The sequence below is a fragment of the Chelonia mydas genome, chromosome 9 (assembly GCF_015237465.2).
Source record: "Chelonia mydas isolate rCheMyd1 chromosome 9, rCheMyd1.pri.v2, whole genome shotgun sequence".
Taxonomy (NCBI): Eukaryota; Metazoa; Chordata; order Testudines; family Cheloniidae; genus Chelonia; species Chelonia mydas.
The window spans coordinates 42,841,283-42,859,192 of record NC_057855.1 but is presented as its reverse complement, the minus strand read 5'-3'; the positions used below and the strand labels follow the sequence as shown (position 1 = coordinate 42,859,192).

Sequence of the window (17,910 nt, the reverse complement as noted above, 5' to 3'; positions counted from 1 at the left end):
CTGGGGGAGGGTGTAGAGGGAAAACTTAAGAACTCTTTCTTAGCCATGGTGAGCTTGAGCGGATGGTTACACATCCACAAGATGTCATCATGCTTTCCTTATTGCACATCCTTACTCACCTGCTCTATCTAGATCTTTAAGTTCCAAGAGACATCTTGATAATATTTAACTGTCGTGTCATGTTTTTCCTCCACAGAGCTCAAAGCATTGGGGTGTCTTTATCCCCATTGTCCAGATGGGGAAATGGAGGCAGAAAGGTAAAGGCTCTTGCCTAAGGTCACACAGCAACTCAGGGGTATAGAGTCAGACACAGAACACAGGTCTCCTGACAGTTATTCAACTGATCAAGATACTTTCTTTCCAAGCACATATTACTGTGAAAGACTATTTTGAGGCATCACATGAAAAAATTGACTTTATGAATGTTCCTTGGTTTAACTCAAAATATCACTTTTCATGCAGTTTTATAATGTTCTATTTCTACAAATTAATCATCCTATACATTTTGGGATGTAAGCCGCTAGTTGCCTGCAGTGCCATTTTATGTTTACAGTTGACTCAAGAGGAACTTTTTCATAGTAAGAGACAGTATGGTGATGATAATGTGATACATTCGATCCCACTCGGACATGAACTATTAGGAAAGCTGTCATTGTTCATATTAGAAAAGAGAAGACTTGGTGACGTTTTCTGGGTTTTTTAAGTTAAGTAGAATTTGTTAGATAGATTCTAGAAAACTTCTTCAGACTGGCAACAACTTCAGGGGAAAAAAAGATTTAAAAAAAGTCATAAAATTAGAAGGTAGTAAATGAAAAATTAAAAAGAGAACCTGATTTCCAGCTGCTAGAAGCCTGGGGAAAATAAATTAGAAAAGCAAAAAGAAGCAGGTATGACTAATACAGGCATTTGTCCTGCTTGTTGGGCCTAATTCAGAACTGGTATAAGTAAAGTCAGTGGAGCTATGATAATTTACATCAGTTGAGGATCTCTGCCCTCCCTCCACTTTACATATGTGCTCATGGATTTCCCAAAATTTGTTTCAATTTCATATTCACAAAAGAAGATCAGGACCTCAGCAATACAAGTGACCTTCTAGCCACAGTTAGGATTAGAGTGACCAGATGTCCCGGTTTTATAAAGGACAGTCCCGATATTTGAGGCTTTTTCCTATATAGGTTCCTATTACCCCGCACCTTCGTCCCAATTTTTCACACTTGCTATCTGGTCACCCTAGTTAGGATAGCCTTACTGCATGCTAAAATACGTAGGGAGTCTTGTGCTGAATCATGTAGAAAATGAGTGGCCAAACTGCAGGAGACGCATGCCTTGTTGGAAAGCCAGGCTCATTTGTTTTATCCAAACATAAAAGTTCTACCAGCCACTGTAGGAGAGCTCTGGAAATACCACTGCTCTCTGGATCTGGACTATCAACACATAACCTGACTGGCTGAGTGTTAACTTGTAGTATTAATTTATTCTTTTTTTTAAAAAAAAATAAATAAAAAATACCGTCCAAGCCATACAAAATATTAAATTCTCCCAGTTTGGACTACATATAAGCCTTCTAAATACGTTATTACTCTGTACTGGACTATAGTTTTGTCGATTTCCCCTTCTCCCCCTCCCCCATTACTTGAAGATTTATAGCACTACATTCAGTAGTGCAGGATGCAATGTTTAAAACACTTTCCTTGTGTTCATTTGTGTGTAGTAAATTACCACACTGACACAACATCCTTTGTAAAATAGGCAACACAGAGTAGACAAGCCACACTTTTTCTTCTATGGCATCAGAAGTTACAATTGTTTTTCATATGAAAACCTGTCAGTCTGAATTTAAAAACTCAGAAAGAGAGTCACATACAACTTCTGACAATGTACTGTATTGCATTGGCTCCAAGAAAATAACCCTATTGCATTCCACAGCCAAACAAACACCTCATTCCATTTGAAGAGTTTGGAGGTCAAGTATACACAAGATGCACACTGCAGGGCAAGCTCAATAATCGTTCGTTCACAATGTGATGCTAATATTTATTCATGCTCCCTGGCACAGCTCAAAGGTTTTTTAATTTTACATGTTCAGAATATAAAAAGGTTAGAACTTCAGGGAATATTAGACACTGCAAAGTATAATTCAATATGTTGCTGAGAAAAGGACACTGATCAGAAAGAAGTCTGAACTTTTACTCTCCATATGTAGACTAACTTGAAAGTGTTAGTGAAGCAGTAATGGGAAGTTCATAATGCTTATGTATTCTTGGTCTGTTTCCTGATGCACAGAGTGAGAGGGAGCCAATGGAGGAAATGAAGAAAGGAGGGGTACCCTGTCATAACACTGAAGATGAATAACTTCAACAAAGATGATCCGTCATTCAGAATCCCAAGCCAGTGTCTAATCCATTGTTCTACACTGCCTCTCATGATGGACAAGACTGGGACTCACGAGACCTAGAATCTATTCTTGGCTCTGCTACTGACCTTCCAGGTGACCTTGGGAAAGTTACTTCATCTCTCAGTTTCCCTATCTCCCCATCTGTAAAATGGGGAAATGATACTAATATTTGCCAAGGGAGAGCTATGAAAGTGCTATAGAGAGCTAGGTGTTGTTATTAATAATAATAAAACAGACAGCAGTGGCAATATGATGGAGCTTGATGTAAGTAAATGTATCTTATACCTGTGAAGATATAGTGCCATCCCAACTGGTAAACATGAACACAACACAAAACCAACAGGAGACAAAAGACTATGTATGCTCATCATGCATAAGATGCCACGGCTAAAAGGGATATTCCAATCTTCCTTTTAGACAAATATATTTTTCTGAAATCAGAACTTTCACAGCTACAAACAGAGATCATTTGGCCCATTCGAATGGGATTGAACCATGTACAGGAGGGGAAGAGAAATACTCCAAGGGAGCCTCTCCCGGGTCTCTCTCTGTAGGGAGTCCTTTGTTCAACAAGCCAAAACAAAATTATACACCTTGGCTAACTTTCAGCAAAGTAGGTCAGTAGAGTACAGGACTCTACTTAGCAGGGTCATGCATGTGGAAAGGGGTGTGTAACAGTTTGTCCGGATAAAAGACCAAGTATTATGAGATTACAAAAAAACTATTTAAAAACAAGACTCCTACTTCTCTGTTATCCAGCAGTAAATAATCCACAGGCAGGATTTTTTTTTTTAAATAGCTCATTGATTTTGGATGCCATCCATTCACCACACTGTGCCTACATTTCATATAGTAATTAACTACAAACCAGAATGTATTTCTGCAGCCAAGTTTTTTTTTTGTTTTGTAAATTTCATTGCATGTCAGCTTTGCTAACCAGTCGCCCACATTTCAAGCAAATATTTCCAAGTTCAGTAAGATATTTGTCAGCAGCCCTGTGACTCAGCAAACTCATATGCAGAATGCTCATTTCATAGGCCAGCCAGGAGGCTGGCGGTGCTGGCTAGTTACATTACTTCTTTCTTAGGACGCCAGCTGTCATGCAGGCAGGGACGCCAGTGACATGAAGATCCAGCGCCCATTGATTACTGCACTGTCAGTCATTTTACTGTCTGCACTGAGAAAAAGCCAGACTGGACCTGGCTTTTGTAGTGGGGTCATAAAGTGGGAGGCAGAGTGGTCTAGTGGGCAGATCGCTAGCCTGGGAGTGAGGAGTCCTTAGGTCTGAGCCTGGCTCCGCCTGTCACTCCACCTGTCTGTGCCTCCATTTTCCCACCCACTTATTGCCAGTTTAGATCACACAATTGGGGGGGTGGAGGGGGAGTGTCCCTTAATATGCATATAGTCTCAGTGGGGAATCTAGGCACTCTTATTATTAACAATAGAACAGTAACAGGGAATCGCTCCATCTTGCATTTCTCTACCTTGTTCAGGGCAAGCCATCCTCACAGCCCCTCCAGACACCTCAAGGGTGAAGGGGAGGAAGGGCCAGGGAATGGCACCAGCTGTGAAATCCCCATATGTCAGGGCACCACGGGAAGAACTACACCCGTTGACTCAAACGGCTCCTTCCTTACAGCTCTGTCTGATAGGACAACTGAGCCCTAATGGGAACACGCAAAATCTGGAGGGGGGAACCCAAATGTTACGTAGTAGGGCTGCTTTGATCCTATGACCCACAGAATTAAAACGTTGCTTTATGGCCAATATCCTGTTGTTCACACAACAGTGTTTTATTCAGCACCCATGAACATCTATTTCCTGTAGTCTGTTGTGAAAAGTAAATAAAATATGAGAGAAATACACCACTGAGAAACCAAATTTGTCAGAAACAGTCAAACTTCTACAAAGCATTTTCTGGCAGCTCTAACACCTGCTAATTTGGGGGCTGAAAATTGGCATAGGTTTCAAAGTACATTGTCCCGCCTCTCCCCAGAGATCATCAGCCAAATGAATAAATTACTAGCAGTTGGATTCTCATTACCACAAATTAGCCTCACCATAAGAAGACAGGAGCAGAGCCAACCTTCTGTGGCCTCATACAGAGCACCTGTTAGTGCTCCATTGAAAAGGCACTGAGGATGGAGGGCAGGTTTCTCTCTGCTGTCTGCACACAACAAAGCTTTATTGTCAGACTATGATACCTCTTCTGACAGCAACTTTCAGTCTCCACACTCGCATGGCTTTTAATCCATTAACAATGAATCCAAGTCCTCTTGTTTGAAACTCTCCCCACGAGGAGTGCAGGGAGTGGCTGGCCGGGAAGGTGTCAAATAATGCGTAGTATCACCACAAGCAAAATTAACCTGTTGCACTCTAACCTACAGCAATTCAGCTGTTTATTTGCAAGCAGAAAGTTTTAAGAAAGGAATGCTTAGCTCAAGGAAGAATATTCTGTTATCAAAATGAATTAAAGAATGAAAGGCTTTGTTAGTGATAAGGTTGCATTTTAGATTCTGTTCAATTTAAAAGTAAAAAAAAGAATTAGTTGGTCATCCCAGGCTGGGGACAGAGGATCTTCTGGACAGTGGGGTTGAGGGATGGGATGGTTTGAACTTTCCCATACAGCATATGGTAAAGTACAACCTGATAGTGGCTAGGAAGTTGACATACTGTGATCACTATACCCGGCTGACTAAGACCTGTAAACATTCTATATTCTAGTTATTTGTTACACTGTTTTCTCCACCCTGGCCCACTTGCTTGTCCCATCCACCTTCTACATCTTCTCTTTTAGACTACAAGCCAGAGACTGTGGCTGGGACCATCATTAACAATATGTCTGCACAGTGGTTATGGCTTTTAGACTTTTCCATGATATAACATGTTAAATAATAGTAAATCCAAGAATTTTCCCATGAAACCTTTACAATATGCCATATACAGAAAGACTTTTTGATTTTGCATCATCTCAGATACTCAGGGACTGATTCAGATGACAAAGTGTCTGTCTCTTTCATCACCGTAGAATCCAATTGCTGGTGGTGTCTCTCATGATCCAATTGGGTAGTTGACATCAGCCTACCAGCATCCATCCATCCCCAACATTACCAGGAAAGGTGCCTGCCAGACCTGTAGCCAAGGCCAAGTGGTCCCTTTTCCTATTCCACTCAGGTATTACAGCAACAACATGAGAGGCAGAAACACAAGCTCAGACATTTGCAGAATGTGAAAGTTTGATTTATTAAGTGTTTGCACTAGCACAGGTTTGCTCAGATTGCAAAATTTAAAGAAAAAAAAAGGGATTCAGCAGTAGTGCTAAAGCTGTCCATGTGTCTGAACTGGGCACTAATCCAAAAATAACAAGTCTGTCCACAGATGTAATACATTTAATTGAGTTTTACACACTAATCATGTTGCGTGACTTTGGCAGCTGTTAAAAATAGTTTAGTTCAGCTTTGACTGCAGAATAATTCAAATACCTGTGTGTGTCTGTGTGTTTTTTTTTTAATAAAAATAAAATGAAGTCTCCTCAGTCCAAAATAGATACAACCTTTTGGGGTTCACATGCATGTCAGGGAGAGTATTCAGTTGAACCCTCTTCATATTGCCTTGCTTGCATCAAAATCTCCTCTCTAATCAAATATCCAAGCCTTCCCACGAATACTCTCAGAACCCAATTATGGCCCCATCTAAGTAAATGGGATTTGGCCTCCACACAGGAAAATGAGAAACAACATTGCCCAAATGGGAGGGTTTTTAAAAATTCATGTATCATTTTACCCCAGTGCATCGCTTTTGGGTCCAACTCTCATGCATGCTCAGCACTGGTCGAACTAGTCTCGCATTAAAGTCCAATTTCCACGGACTCCAACAGGAGCAGAGTTCGGCCAACACTGAGCCCCTTTGAAAATCCCATCCTAAAAGCTGTATTATAGTTTTAAGGATCACACACTCACAAAGTGTGTGTAATACAATGGTTTTGAATTGTGGGAGTCTATAAAAGCATCTGAGCATATGTTTCCCAAGAGTAGGCAACAAGGTCTACTAGCGAGCTGCCCTCTAAAAGGGGAAGATCTTGTAAAACATTCAAGGAGGCAAAGAAAATTTCACAGACAGCAGACACCCTCAAAAATAAGCAACTGGAGAAGTGGCAACTCACTTTTGAATGATGCTGTATTGCTTCTGCAGCACCAAGGCTAAGGAAGACCTGAGGCCCTTTAAAACAAGGTTTGTTGAGACTAAGTTGATTCACGTATTTGCAGCCAGGACTTTTTATAATAATGTAAAACAGCAGCAAAACAAAATGGACAAAAAGGACTGAACTAATTCAATACAAAGATCTCACTCTTGGTAAGTGTCCTGTATCATACCACTCTTAGCAACAGAATGTCACATGAAGAAAGGAACTTTGGTTTTGTGCAAAGGAAAGCCTAAAGAACACATGAGGCTCTCAGTGCAACAAAGCAAAGTTACATTATCAAAAGTTCTCACCTAACCTAGACAGAAGACAGTCCATAACTTACAATAAACAACCTATTTGCCCGTTTCTAAGAAACGACTGGAAATTTAAGCTACTTGAAATGTCCAAAGACTTTCCTCCAAAGGCTTCATCAGCATCAAGGAATAAAACTGATGGCTTGACCTAAGGGGTTGAGAGGTTAATCTATTCTGACCGTATCTTTATTCTATAACGATACTGAAAGATCACTTGAATCAATCACTCACCAGCATTCAACAATGCCAATTTATTTCCCAGCTTTACCACAGTGCTGCTCGAAAGGGCCTTGCTACCGGATTTTAAAGCCATGTGGAATATTGAAGCATTTTCCAAGACTAACTGTGAAATAAAGCAAATGCCATGTCTCTCATGCTGTCCCCTTCCTGCTCTCACCTCCCTCCAGCTTGTAACATCCAGAAGTAAAAGCAAAACTTTTAGTTTGTAATTTGACTGTCTTCTTAAGCTTTCAGCATTTGTTATGGTCATACTTTAAGCAGTAGTTTTCAACCTTTTTTCATTTAAGGACTCCTAAAAAATTTTGCATGGAGTGTGGATCCCTTAGGAAATCTTAGATAGTCTGTTGACCCCAGAGTTCATGGATCACAGGTTGAAACACACTGCTTTAAACCATTTACTAATTTCTATTTATTTTAAGTCATCTTTTTTCCCCCCAAAGGCAGCATCTAGACAAGAGATCTACAAATCTGCAGATAACACTGAGTATACAGGATGATGCGCATTCTATTAATCAAATGAATCCTGGTCCAGTTTAGCATATTTAAGGCTTAATCCTGCAAGGTGCTGAGCACTCGGGCCCAGATACAAAAAAGAAGTCTGTACTGAAGTGCTTTGTAAGCACAAGTAGTCCCACAGAAATCAATAGGACCACTCACACGTTTAAAGTTAAGCCTGTGCGTAAGTTCTTTGCTGGACTGCCGACAGAGCGTACAGCACTTTGCAATATAAAGTCCTATACAAGCATTTGATTTTCCTGAGTAATACTGTGACCAGAAGACATCAGCCCGAATATAGCAATCTCCAGATGAAAGACAATTCTACTTGTTATTAAGAGAACAGTCACTCCTCTCAGAGCATAATCTTTCAAATGTCTATTCCTTCATGCACTCACATTTAACTGGGTGCCACAACTCTTCAAAAAGGAGTCAGGCTTCAAGTGACTCAATAGTTTGTGAAACATTTTAAGGCGCTAGTCAGATGATAGTTCTCTGTGAACTATATCAGGGATCAGGAAGAAAAACATTTTATTCTACTTTCTGTTCCTTGACATTGAATGGGAGAATGTAGATACAAATATTTGCAGGGTTGTTGTAGCCGTGTAGGTCCCAGGATATTAGAGCGACAAAGTGGGTGAGGTAATATCTTTTACTGGACCTATGTCTTGACAGACACAAGCCTTTGAGCTAGAGAGCTCTTTTTCAGGTCTTAGTGTCCATCTACCATTTGTGCCTTTGAAAATCCGAGTCTGAGTCTTTTTCAAGCCTAGAAGGTAGGCCCAAGTTCAGTTAAACATTTAGGCATTTGCTTAAATCCATGTCTAGTTAGTAGATAATTTAAACACGCGCATAAAGTAACACATGCCCAAGTGCTCTCCTGAAGAGGGATGTCTTCCTGAATCAAGGCCATAGAAAGCTGAGGCACAAACCATGACTCAACGTCTAGCAGAAATGATAAAAACACAAGTGAGAGAACCTTGCCTGCAATTATATAGTAGAAATTATATAACTTCTACAACATTAGCATGCTTATTTCGTGGGGGTCATGAAGTTTCATGTGTTTCCTACCTTGAAAAGCTGTGATATGACCAACTATCATATATTTCAGTTCAAAGTTCAAGGCCTGGATGTTTTGAGTCCTCTCTCTCCGAACAGCTGTCTGGTAGTTTTCTTCCATCTTTTTAGTGCAACAGGTTGGTGCTCTGTGCTGGCAGATCTGCAAATCCGATTCTTTTGGAAAACAAAAACAAAACCAGAAATAGAAGAATTAAAACTACTTTCTAGATATATACCATACAAGTAAAAGAAAATGCTTTTTCATACAGTCAAATTAACAACCTAGGTGGATGTCCTACATCAGACAAAACCCATAAAAAATGAAACATTGAAACTGAGTTAGCACCTTAAGGGCTCTAATTTTCTATATGTCAGTGTCAGCCAGATCTGAATAACTTCACAGTGTCATGTGCTCCCATTCTATGTCATATCACTGTTAAAAGCTTGTCAGTTATTCCATCGCTGGTCGATGCCGAGTGTCATGACAAAGCACTAAAAATCACAAGAAGCCAGAACACCACACATAATAGGCACAAAAATCACCTGAACTAAAATATTAAGAGCTAAATCATAGCACAGTGATACCTTAAACCACTAAATTTAAAGGAGCAGCATATCCGCTAGAAACCACAGAACACAAAGTGTCAGCCCAGAAGCGTGAAAAGTGTGTGTCAGATTCTGCTTGGCTGAAGTAGAAGTTATGTGGCCCATAGGTGCTACTGTAATACAAATAAAACGACCCGTTTTTACTCCCAGCCTTATATTGAGAAGGCTCCTTACTAATAAAATAATAATTTGGGGGAGTTTTATTTAAATCAAATGTAACTTTAAATATTGAGGGCCAAATTCGGCCCTGCCTTACAATGCAACAGAATTGAAGTCATATTTTGCTTTGCAACCAGAGAAAGTGACTCATTAAATTTTGCATAAAATTACAGGTTCTTCTGGATGAGATCTGTCTGAATTTGTTTTAATCCTTTTATGTGTACTTTATGCAAGTTCAGTATTCCTGATTATGGAATTTGCACTATATACAGTCATGATGGATATTCACAGGTTATGTATTGTATTTATAGCGATAGCAGACGCCAATAAGGTCAATAAAAGGAATGGTGATAGAATATAGATAAAAATATCTTGGTGATTCATAAAATATATATTTTCCAGAGGAAAAGCAAGAAGGGACAGAGAAAAGAGGAGTAACTGAACACAAAGAGAAAATACTGGTGCAGACACAAAACATTTTAAAAAGAGAGACACATTCCCTCTCTCAAGTGTGCAATTTTTAAGTAAATTGAAAAGGTTAAGAAAGTCCCTAGAAGAAAAACTGCCTAAAATGAGTGGTTTTAGGAATTTAAAAAAAAAAAAATGTAAAAATAAAACTTCTGGAGATCAGGCAAATCCTGAGTGTGACCAACGTTAGGAAATGTTGCAAAATCTTCCCTTTCCAAAAAAACCTTTCCACCATTAAAAAAAAAAAAAAAAGACACTCACAACAGTGACTCCTCTTTCCTAGTCTTACCCCCAGCAAAAAAAATGAAATTAATACAAATACTTAAAAAAAAAACAAAAAAAACCCATCACCACTGTATCCCAAGCAGAGTTTTGACCTCAAAAGGGAGAAGTGCAAGAGACTCCATCAGGGACTTGGCTATTGCGATTGATTGTACTTGGAAGGTGTGATAGATATGGCAATTTCCTGCATATCCTTGGGAGGCTTTGTTGAATTAAGATTAAGTACCTTTGGGCTCTGTTGTATAAAATGTAAAGTTTATGTAATATTGTGGGCCAGGATCGCATGTAACCTCTCTAGGGGAGAGATGTGAAGTGAGCGCTGGGAGTTCAAAGGACTATATTGAAAATGTTCCAGACAAGAATGGACTTTGGGGAAAATATATGTGAAGTGGATTTCCTGGGGTATACCTAGGGACAGGTGAATGCGAAGTCCCCACATCTAGTTATGCAAAAACCCAGCATTTTCCAGCTACATGAGGAGGACTGGGTCATTGTCTGTGGATTTACGCTGGAGATAAAAGGCTCAAGCAGTATAAGGAGACAGCCAAATTGCCCAGCTTGGGTTCTGGTTCTGACTTTGAGACAGTCACAAACTTGTAGCCAGGAGCAAAATCCAGTTGTAGGTTTTCAAAACCAGATACCTCTCAGAGCCTGAGGCTGGAGTTAGGATGACCTCTCATAAGTTTATTAGCATGTATGTAGGTTTTAAATATGCTTTCACTTAAGAAAAACTGTGCTTGTGTTAACTTATAACTGTGGGCAATACAGTGGTCACAGCCTCTGGGGAGAAAGCAAAATGCAGATGAGCATTTAGGTTGCCAGGTTTGCTGGGGCCATCACGGTGTAAATTCAGGGAGCTGTGTGGCCTTAAAATCCTGCTCTGAAGGGAGCAAGACGCAGGCTTCTACCCAAGACAGGTGACAGCTAGAAGCCAGAAACTACCGTGGGTGCCCTTGAGGGACCATGAGAGGGAATACAGGTGCAGTTGGCCTGAAATTGTGACAGAAGGTACTTAGCTACTATGGTGGTGGGCAGCAGGATACACCCTTAAGACAGATATCTTTAACATCTGCATTCTTTTCAATACATAAAAAGAAAAGGATTACTTGTGGCACCTTAGAGACTAACCAATTTATTTGAGCATAAGCTTTCGTGAGCTCACAAAAGCTTATGCTCAAATAAATTGGTTAGTCTCTAAGGTGCCACAAGTACTCCTTTTCTTTTTGCGAATACAGACTAACACGGCTGCTACTCTGAAACCTTTCAATACATACTTTGTTTGAGAAATATAAATATGGTTTAACTTTAAAAGTACAGCAAGTGAATAAAAAGAAAGATTAAAAAAGAAGTTTTGTGTCACTAACTACAGTTAATACGGATTTTCAAAAGTGCCCAAGAGTATGTCAATCCTGCCAGGAAAAATTTGGGCACCAAGTCTCAGAGCCGAGGTCAGTTCACTCTGGCTTGGGCTGCAGGGCTAAAAGTAGCAGTGTAAAAATTCCCACTCAGGCTGGAGCCCAGGCTCTGAGACCTTACCCCCTGCTGGGCTTCAGAGCCGAGGCTCCAGCCTGAGTGAGAACATCTACACTTAGCCCTGTAGTCCGAGCCTCACCAACGCAAGTCAGTTGACCCAGGGTCTGAGACTTGGCACCACAGGTTTTTCTTTGCGATGTAGACATACCCATTGTTGGCCAAAAGGCAATAAGACTTTTGCTTCTAATTCATTTACACACTTTTCGAAATCCCACCCTGCGTAACTAACATTTGATCTCTGACAAATAACGAAAGAATACGACTCCAATTCTCCAAAGGGAGCCATATGCACAGATTTCAAGTGGGATGCTGTGCATTTGGATCCATTTGGAGAATCAGGCCCTACGAGAGCAATACTTGTTAGTATTTCTGCTTGTTTGGCTTTTACAGACTAATTAGTGCATGAATTTGGAAAACATAAAAAGTGTACACTATACAGAAGCATGTCTGCAGGAATATGTTTGTTTGTTGCTCATTTAAATTCAAAGTCCATTACGTGACTACCATCATTTTAGAAAATACAACTGTTTTCCACCCCCACGCACATGGATTACATATATTTCACGGACAACATGACTAACTTAGCACTATGGGCCAATTCTTCACACTGATGCCAAGAAAATCAGCAGTGCACACAGGTAAATGCAAGCAGGGTTGAGGAGTGAGGGGTGGGTAACATTTTCCAAAGTATCTAAGTGACATAGGAGTAGACCTGGCTGGGAATTTTCCAATGTTTTTCCATCAGAAAATGCTGGTTCATTGAAACCAAAACCATTTCCAGGAAAGAACTGGTTTTGAGGACTCCCTCAAATTGAAAAAAAAAAAAAAAGTGAAATAAAGATTTTGAAACTGTTGAAAGAACTCATTACTGCATTTTCAGAATGAAAAGTTTTGTTTTTTCTGTCTGAAATGATTGTTTTGAAATTGTCTAGACTATACTAAAAAGGTAAAATAAAATTAAAAAATTGAAATTGAAACAAAAAGCTTGGAAATTATTGAAATTAAACATTTCAATTGACAAGAACTTAAATGTTTTGGGAATTATTGATTTGCAAAAAAGTTTAAGATTTTGACTTTTTGTACTCATTTGGGATGAGAATTTTTTTTTTTTTAATAAAATCTCAACAATTCTTGGGGGACAAGAGAAGTGTTTGCTGCACAGCACTACTTAGGAGCACGAGGACTTGTCCATACAAACACTTAGCTTGTGGCAAGCTGGGGTATAAATCTATCCCGCTCTAGCTGCCACGCAGTAAGCATCCATGTGGACCCTGCCACTGTGCATTAAAAATCCCATAGTGGGCTTTAATCTCCTCCCACTTCAAAGTGGGGTAGATCAAAAAGCATCAAGGAACTTTTAGTGCATGCAGCAATGTCCATGCAGTTAGTGTGCAGCCAGCTAGTGTGGGGTAGATTTACATCCCTACTTGCTGCACACTAAGTGTTTGTATAGAAAAGCTTGAAGACTCATTGAAAGTCAATAGGACTTGGGTTCTTATGTGATTAAGTCACTTTTGAAAATAGGACTCAGGCTCTTTTGAAAATTGTACCTAACATCCTTAGCCCCAAGCTATTGTTACTCAGGATGCTGGACTCTTCCCCTTAGCTCCCATAGCCCCTCTGCACAGAGGTGTTCTGAACCCCTGCTCTGAGAGCCCTGGAAGGGCTCAGATTCACAGTGTATGGAGTTTGGGAACTAAAACCCTTCATGCCAGCTCCGTGCCCATCCTGTAAAACTGAAACATGATATTTCTGTATGTTATGCACCTTACAGGCCCATGCAAAAGGCCAGAGGATTTGAACCAAAGCAGCTATCTGCAAGAATCTAATGTCTCCTTAAGAAAGCTTTAAGAAAGCCGTAGGAAGCCCCAAGGGAAGCTGCTCTCCTGGAATTCCTCACTCAGTAAACTCCCTGGATGAATGCTGCGGGAAGCTGATGATTAGGTCTGCTGATTCAGAGCTGAAAGGATATAAAAGGCATTCTTAAAACGCAACAGCACAAAGACCCTGAAAGTTAAGAACTTGATGTAAAACACAAAGCATTAAAAGATCAACAAAATGATCCTTAGTCTCCTAATGATACTTTTAAGTCAGTATTTTTATCATATACCAAGCTTGGCAGCTCTCTCTTATTTAGTATTAGCCATGGGGGAAAACCTTTAGCCCAATTATAGAACTCTAATATAAGCTTTCTGTACTCTACATTCCTTGGTGCTGAGATTAATTAGAGCTGATTAGCACTGTCCTGAAGACTTTAATAATGCTGGAAATATGATAATAAATTCATCCCATTACATCTTAATGCAAAACACAGTCTCCATCAGTAAGGCATACAGATGGGGAAAGAAAGCACTGAGTGGCAAACTGCATTAACACTGCTGAGACAGGCTCAGGAATACATATCAGATTTCAGATCCATAGCTGCCAAGAGTGCTGGGTAGGTGACTTACTAACACAGCAATCTGTTCTGTTTGATAAGGACATCACAACCACATGATTGTTCCTAGAGCTGAGATGGCTACGCTTCCCTTAAAAAAAAAAAATCTCCTCCATGTGCATCATGAACAGTCACTAAAATAAAGATACTCTTTTCAAATTACGGAGGTAAACAAAAGGAAGAAAATTGATCAGTTATGTCATTTCAGTGACTAGCACCCATTAAATTCTCTCTAGATGGTGTATATGCTTTTTCTATATCTGCTGCATATTTACTGTACCATCTTGTACACCACTGTGGAACAGGGAAAGACCATGCCTAGTGCTACACTTGTGGCATGGATTCTTCAGTGCTGCTCAATGGTTTGTAATGTCCTACTGAAACAGTCTGTCCATCAGGCAACCATGGTGCAAGCATACTGCACAGTCACTGACACAGGAAAGCCATGTGAAACATTTATCAGAAAATATTTGTTGAAAGCTATTTTTGAAATTCACTGTGACCATGTTCATTGAGTATATAGATTCCCCTTCAACGAGCCTTTGAGCTACCCTCGCATCATGGCAGTACGCTGTCAGGCTGTTCAACAGAGACTGGGGACGCTGAGGAGCTGAGCAGTAGCCAGCAGACCTTTGATCAGTACAATCCACAAAAACCATTCTGAAAATGCACTTGAGAGAGGGACAATAGGAGTGCTACAGAGCTGGCAATATAGCGATTCATCTCCGTACCCTATGTGATAGGGTCGGGCCAGATGGCTATGGGAGATTGATTTTTTTTTTGGTTTCCCACGTTTATTGGAAAAGTGACAGCACAGCAATGGATTCAGATAGCTCCTCTTGGTGTTCTGAAGTTCATTCCCACAGTGGGCTGCGTGACCTGCAGGTTGGACAGACTGCCAAAGTCCAGCAGCTTCAGCATTTCCCTAGTATCTGGGTCAACTTCAATGATCTCCTGGTCAAGGGCAGAGACCTCAGGGACATAGTTATCCCTCCTCTCTCTCTCCTCTTCCTGCGGTTTGATGGAGATACCTCTGACAAGCTCCCTCTAAATACGCTTCATCAGATGGGTGACATACCCAGCTATCTTGTTGCGAAGTTTCTTGCTAGGGATGATGGCACTCTCTTCACACACCCATTTGTTCGTGTGGAAGTCATTCCTAGCCGGGTGTAGTACTTTTCAATGATGACCCAGGCCGCCTTTTTCACGGTCTTTGTTCGCACACCTCCCATATATTAGCCCCAGGTTAAGTAGGTCCCTTTTCCCTGGGTAAGGTAACAGGGAAGGTTCCAGAACAATCAGGAACTTTCTAGAAACAATTAAGGCAGACAGGCTGATTAGAACACCTGCAGCCAATCAAGAAGCTGTTAGAATCAATTAAAGCAGGCTAATCAGGGCACCTGGGTTTAAAAAGGAGTTCACTTCAGTTTGTGGTATGTGTGCGAGGAGCTGGGAGCAAGAAGTTGAGAGTGAGATGTACTATTGAAGACTGAAAAGTACAAGCATTATCAGACATCAGGAGGAAGGTCCTGTGGTGAGAATAAAGAAGGTGTTGGGAGGAGGCCATGGGGAAGTAGCCCTGGGAGTTGTAGCTGTCACACAGGTGTTACAGGAGCCACTGTAGACAGCTGCAATCCACAGGACCCTGGGCTGGAACCTGGAGTAGAGGGCGGGCCCGAGTTCCCTCCATCCCCCCCCCCCCTCAAACTCCCTATTGAACTGGACTGTGGGTTCCACCAGCAGGGAATGTCTCTGGCCCGTTCCCCGATCCACTAGGTGGATCAGCAGAGACTGCGGGGATTGTTCTTCTTCCTTTCCCTATGCTGGCCTGTGATGAGGCTAACTGAGTGAACGGCAGATTTGAGCCATGAAAGTGGCCAAACTGAGGGCTGCTGTGAACCCCTGAGGCGAGAAAATCCGCCAATAAGCGCAGGACCCACCAAGGCAGAGGAGGAACTTTGTCACACCATCTAGTTTTCTGTAAGGTCACTGATCACCATGGTATCAGAGCACCTCGGTATCTTGTGATCAGCTTTTGGAATTGAGCATCTTACTAGCTATACACGTACTTCCACTTTATATGCACCATTCCCAGCTCGGTAGAACTGTTTTCTAATCACTGCCTTACATTTTAACATTGAGACACTTTGTTCATTTAAAACATATCACATGGCCCTCATTGAGGGCCATGTCCATTCCAAACACCATGACAATCCTGCTGAACAGGAAACAGCCAGGCCGTCACATGCCTGTTCCTGTCTCTTCATCTCTACTGTGAACAGACTGCGGGGTGGGAGGAGAGTGGATGAAAGTGCCCGGCCAGACTTTGACTCTACCACAGTAAATGGAAAGCATGCACAGTGCTCAGTTCCTGAGGTGTGCACTTATTGATGGAACAGGACAGTTCTATTGCACATGCGCAGGCTGCAGATTTCAAAGGCTCAATTTTGTATTTCAAGTCAAGCAGAGTGACTAATCCTCAGGGTGCCATGTACATGCTATACTTCAAATGTCAAACTACAGCTGGTTTGCAGCAATACAGGGTAAAAAAAAGGGGTGGTGAGATTGTGTTTCGGGTTGTTTTGTTTTGTTTTTTGGAAGGGAAAAGCATTTTTCTCACATTTGTTTAACTAAAAAAAAACAGCTCAAAGGATTTTGCTCAAACTTTAAGAAAAACAAATCACTTTCAGGCAGAGACCAATTATGGTAAATTTCAACCCCAAATATGAATGTTTTGGAAAGTTATGACACCAAGGGCTCCTACTGGACATTTTCTGCAATCTTAAAAATACTTAGCGTGCACAAATGTGCAACTGCTATTATAAAATACACCCCAGCAGCAGCAGGCTAAAGCTATATGACCAGATCTTCAGTTGGTATAAATCACCATAGTTTTATTGAAACCGGAGGACCTGTGACATTTATGTCAACTGAGGACTTGGACCAAAGGTCAACTGAACTCAAAGAGATTTTTGTCACTGGTATCAGCAGAACCAGTTTTTAGAGGTATATGCATAGGTCCCTGAATGCTAAAATAAGGCTGAGTGTTAGGAATGAAATCTCCATGAATCTAAATCAAAATACACCCCCACTGAAAGGTAAAATAATATTCACTTTATGAATATGCACAAGCATTTAACCTCACAATTTTCATTAACATCAACAGGACAGAAACAGCCAGTGCTCTGCGATGTTTTCAAACCCCTAAGAATACTGCAACAGCCATGTTCTGAAGTCAAAGGCCGGATCTTCAGTTGGTGTAAACTGCCCTAGCTCTAGTGATTTCAATGGAGATAGGCCAATTTACACAAGTTGAGGCTATAGTTTTTATGGTTTAAAGTAGTCCTGTGTTGGCACTATCAAAAAGCCAGCTCAGTGTAATCTCTCTGTTCTGCTATATTTTGACAGGCTTTTTAAGCAGTATTTCCAAACAAAACCCTAATCCAAAGCCCAACTTTTAATATTGTGCAAACTTTCCCAAAGACTCCTAGACTTAGTAATACAGGAAGGTGTGAACTAAGTACCTTGCATTCAAATCTGGCTGGGCTGAACAACAGCCAGTGTTGTGTCCGTCTTGGGACTCATCCATGTTGGGCAGCTGTTGCCTCAGCTCCAGGAAAGGTCAGCAATCAGGAAAAATCAGTTTAGATTAGGAGGCTAAACCCAAACGAAAAAAGAAATAGCTTCCAAACACTGCTCCCCAGATGATTACCTCCTGCAGACACAAAGCCTAAATTAA

General features: G+C 40.9%; 1 protein-coding gene and 1 pseudogene across 4 annotated transcripts in view; both read right to left on the bottom strand.

Moving 5' to 3' along the window:
* Nucleotides 1-17,910, bottom strand: part of LOC102940836 (glypican-5) — a 614,981-nt gene that overhangs the window by 561,753 nt on the left and 35,318 nt on the right. For all 4 annotated transcript variants that reach the window (XR_006283739.1, XM_043522374.1, XM_037908861.2 and 1 more), the window contains exon 2: nucleotides 8,699-8,860. Coding sequence is in view for 3 of the 4 variants with exons in the window: in XM_043522374.1 (XP_043378309.1) it covers nucleotides 8,699-8,860 (162 nt within the window). In the remaining variant the exon portion in view is untranslated. The remainder of the gene's footprint in view (nucleotides 1-8,698; nucleotides 8,861-17,910) is intronic.
* Nucleotides 14,944-15,403, bottom strand: LOC102940613 (annotated as a pseudogene).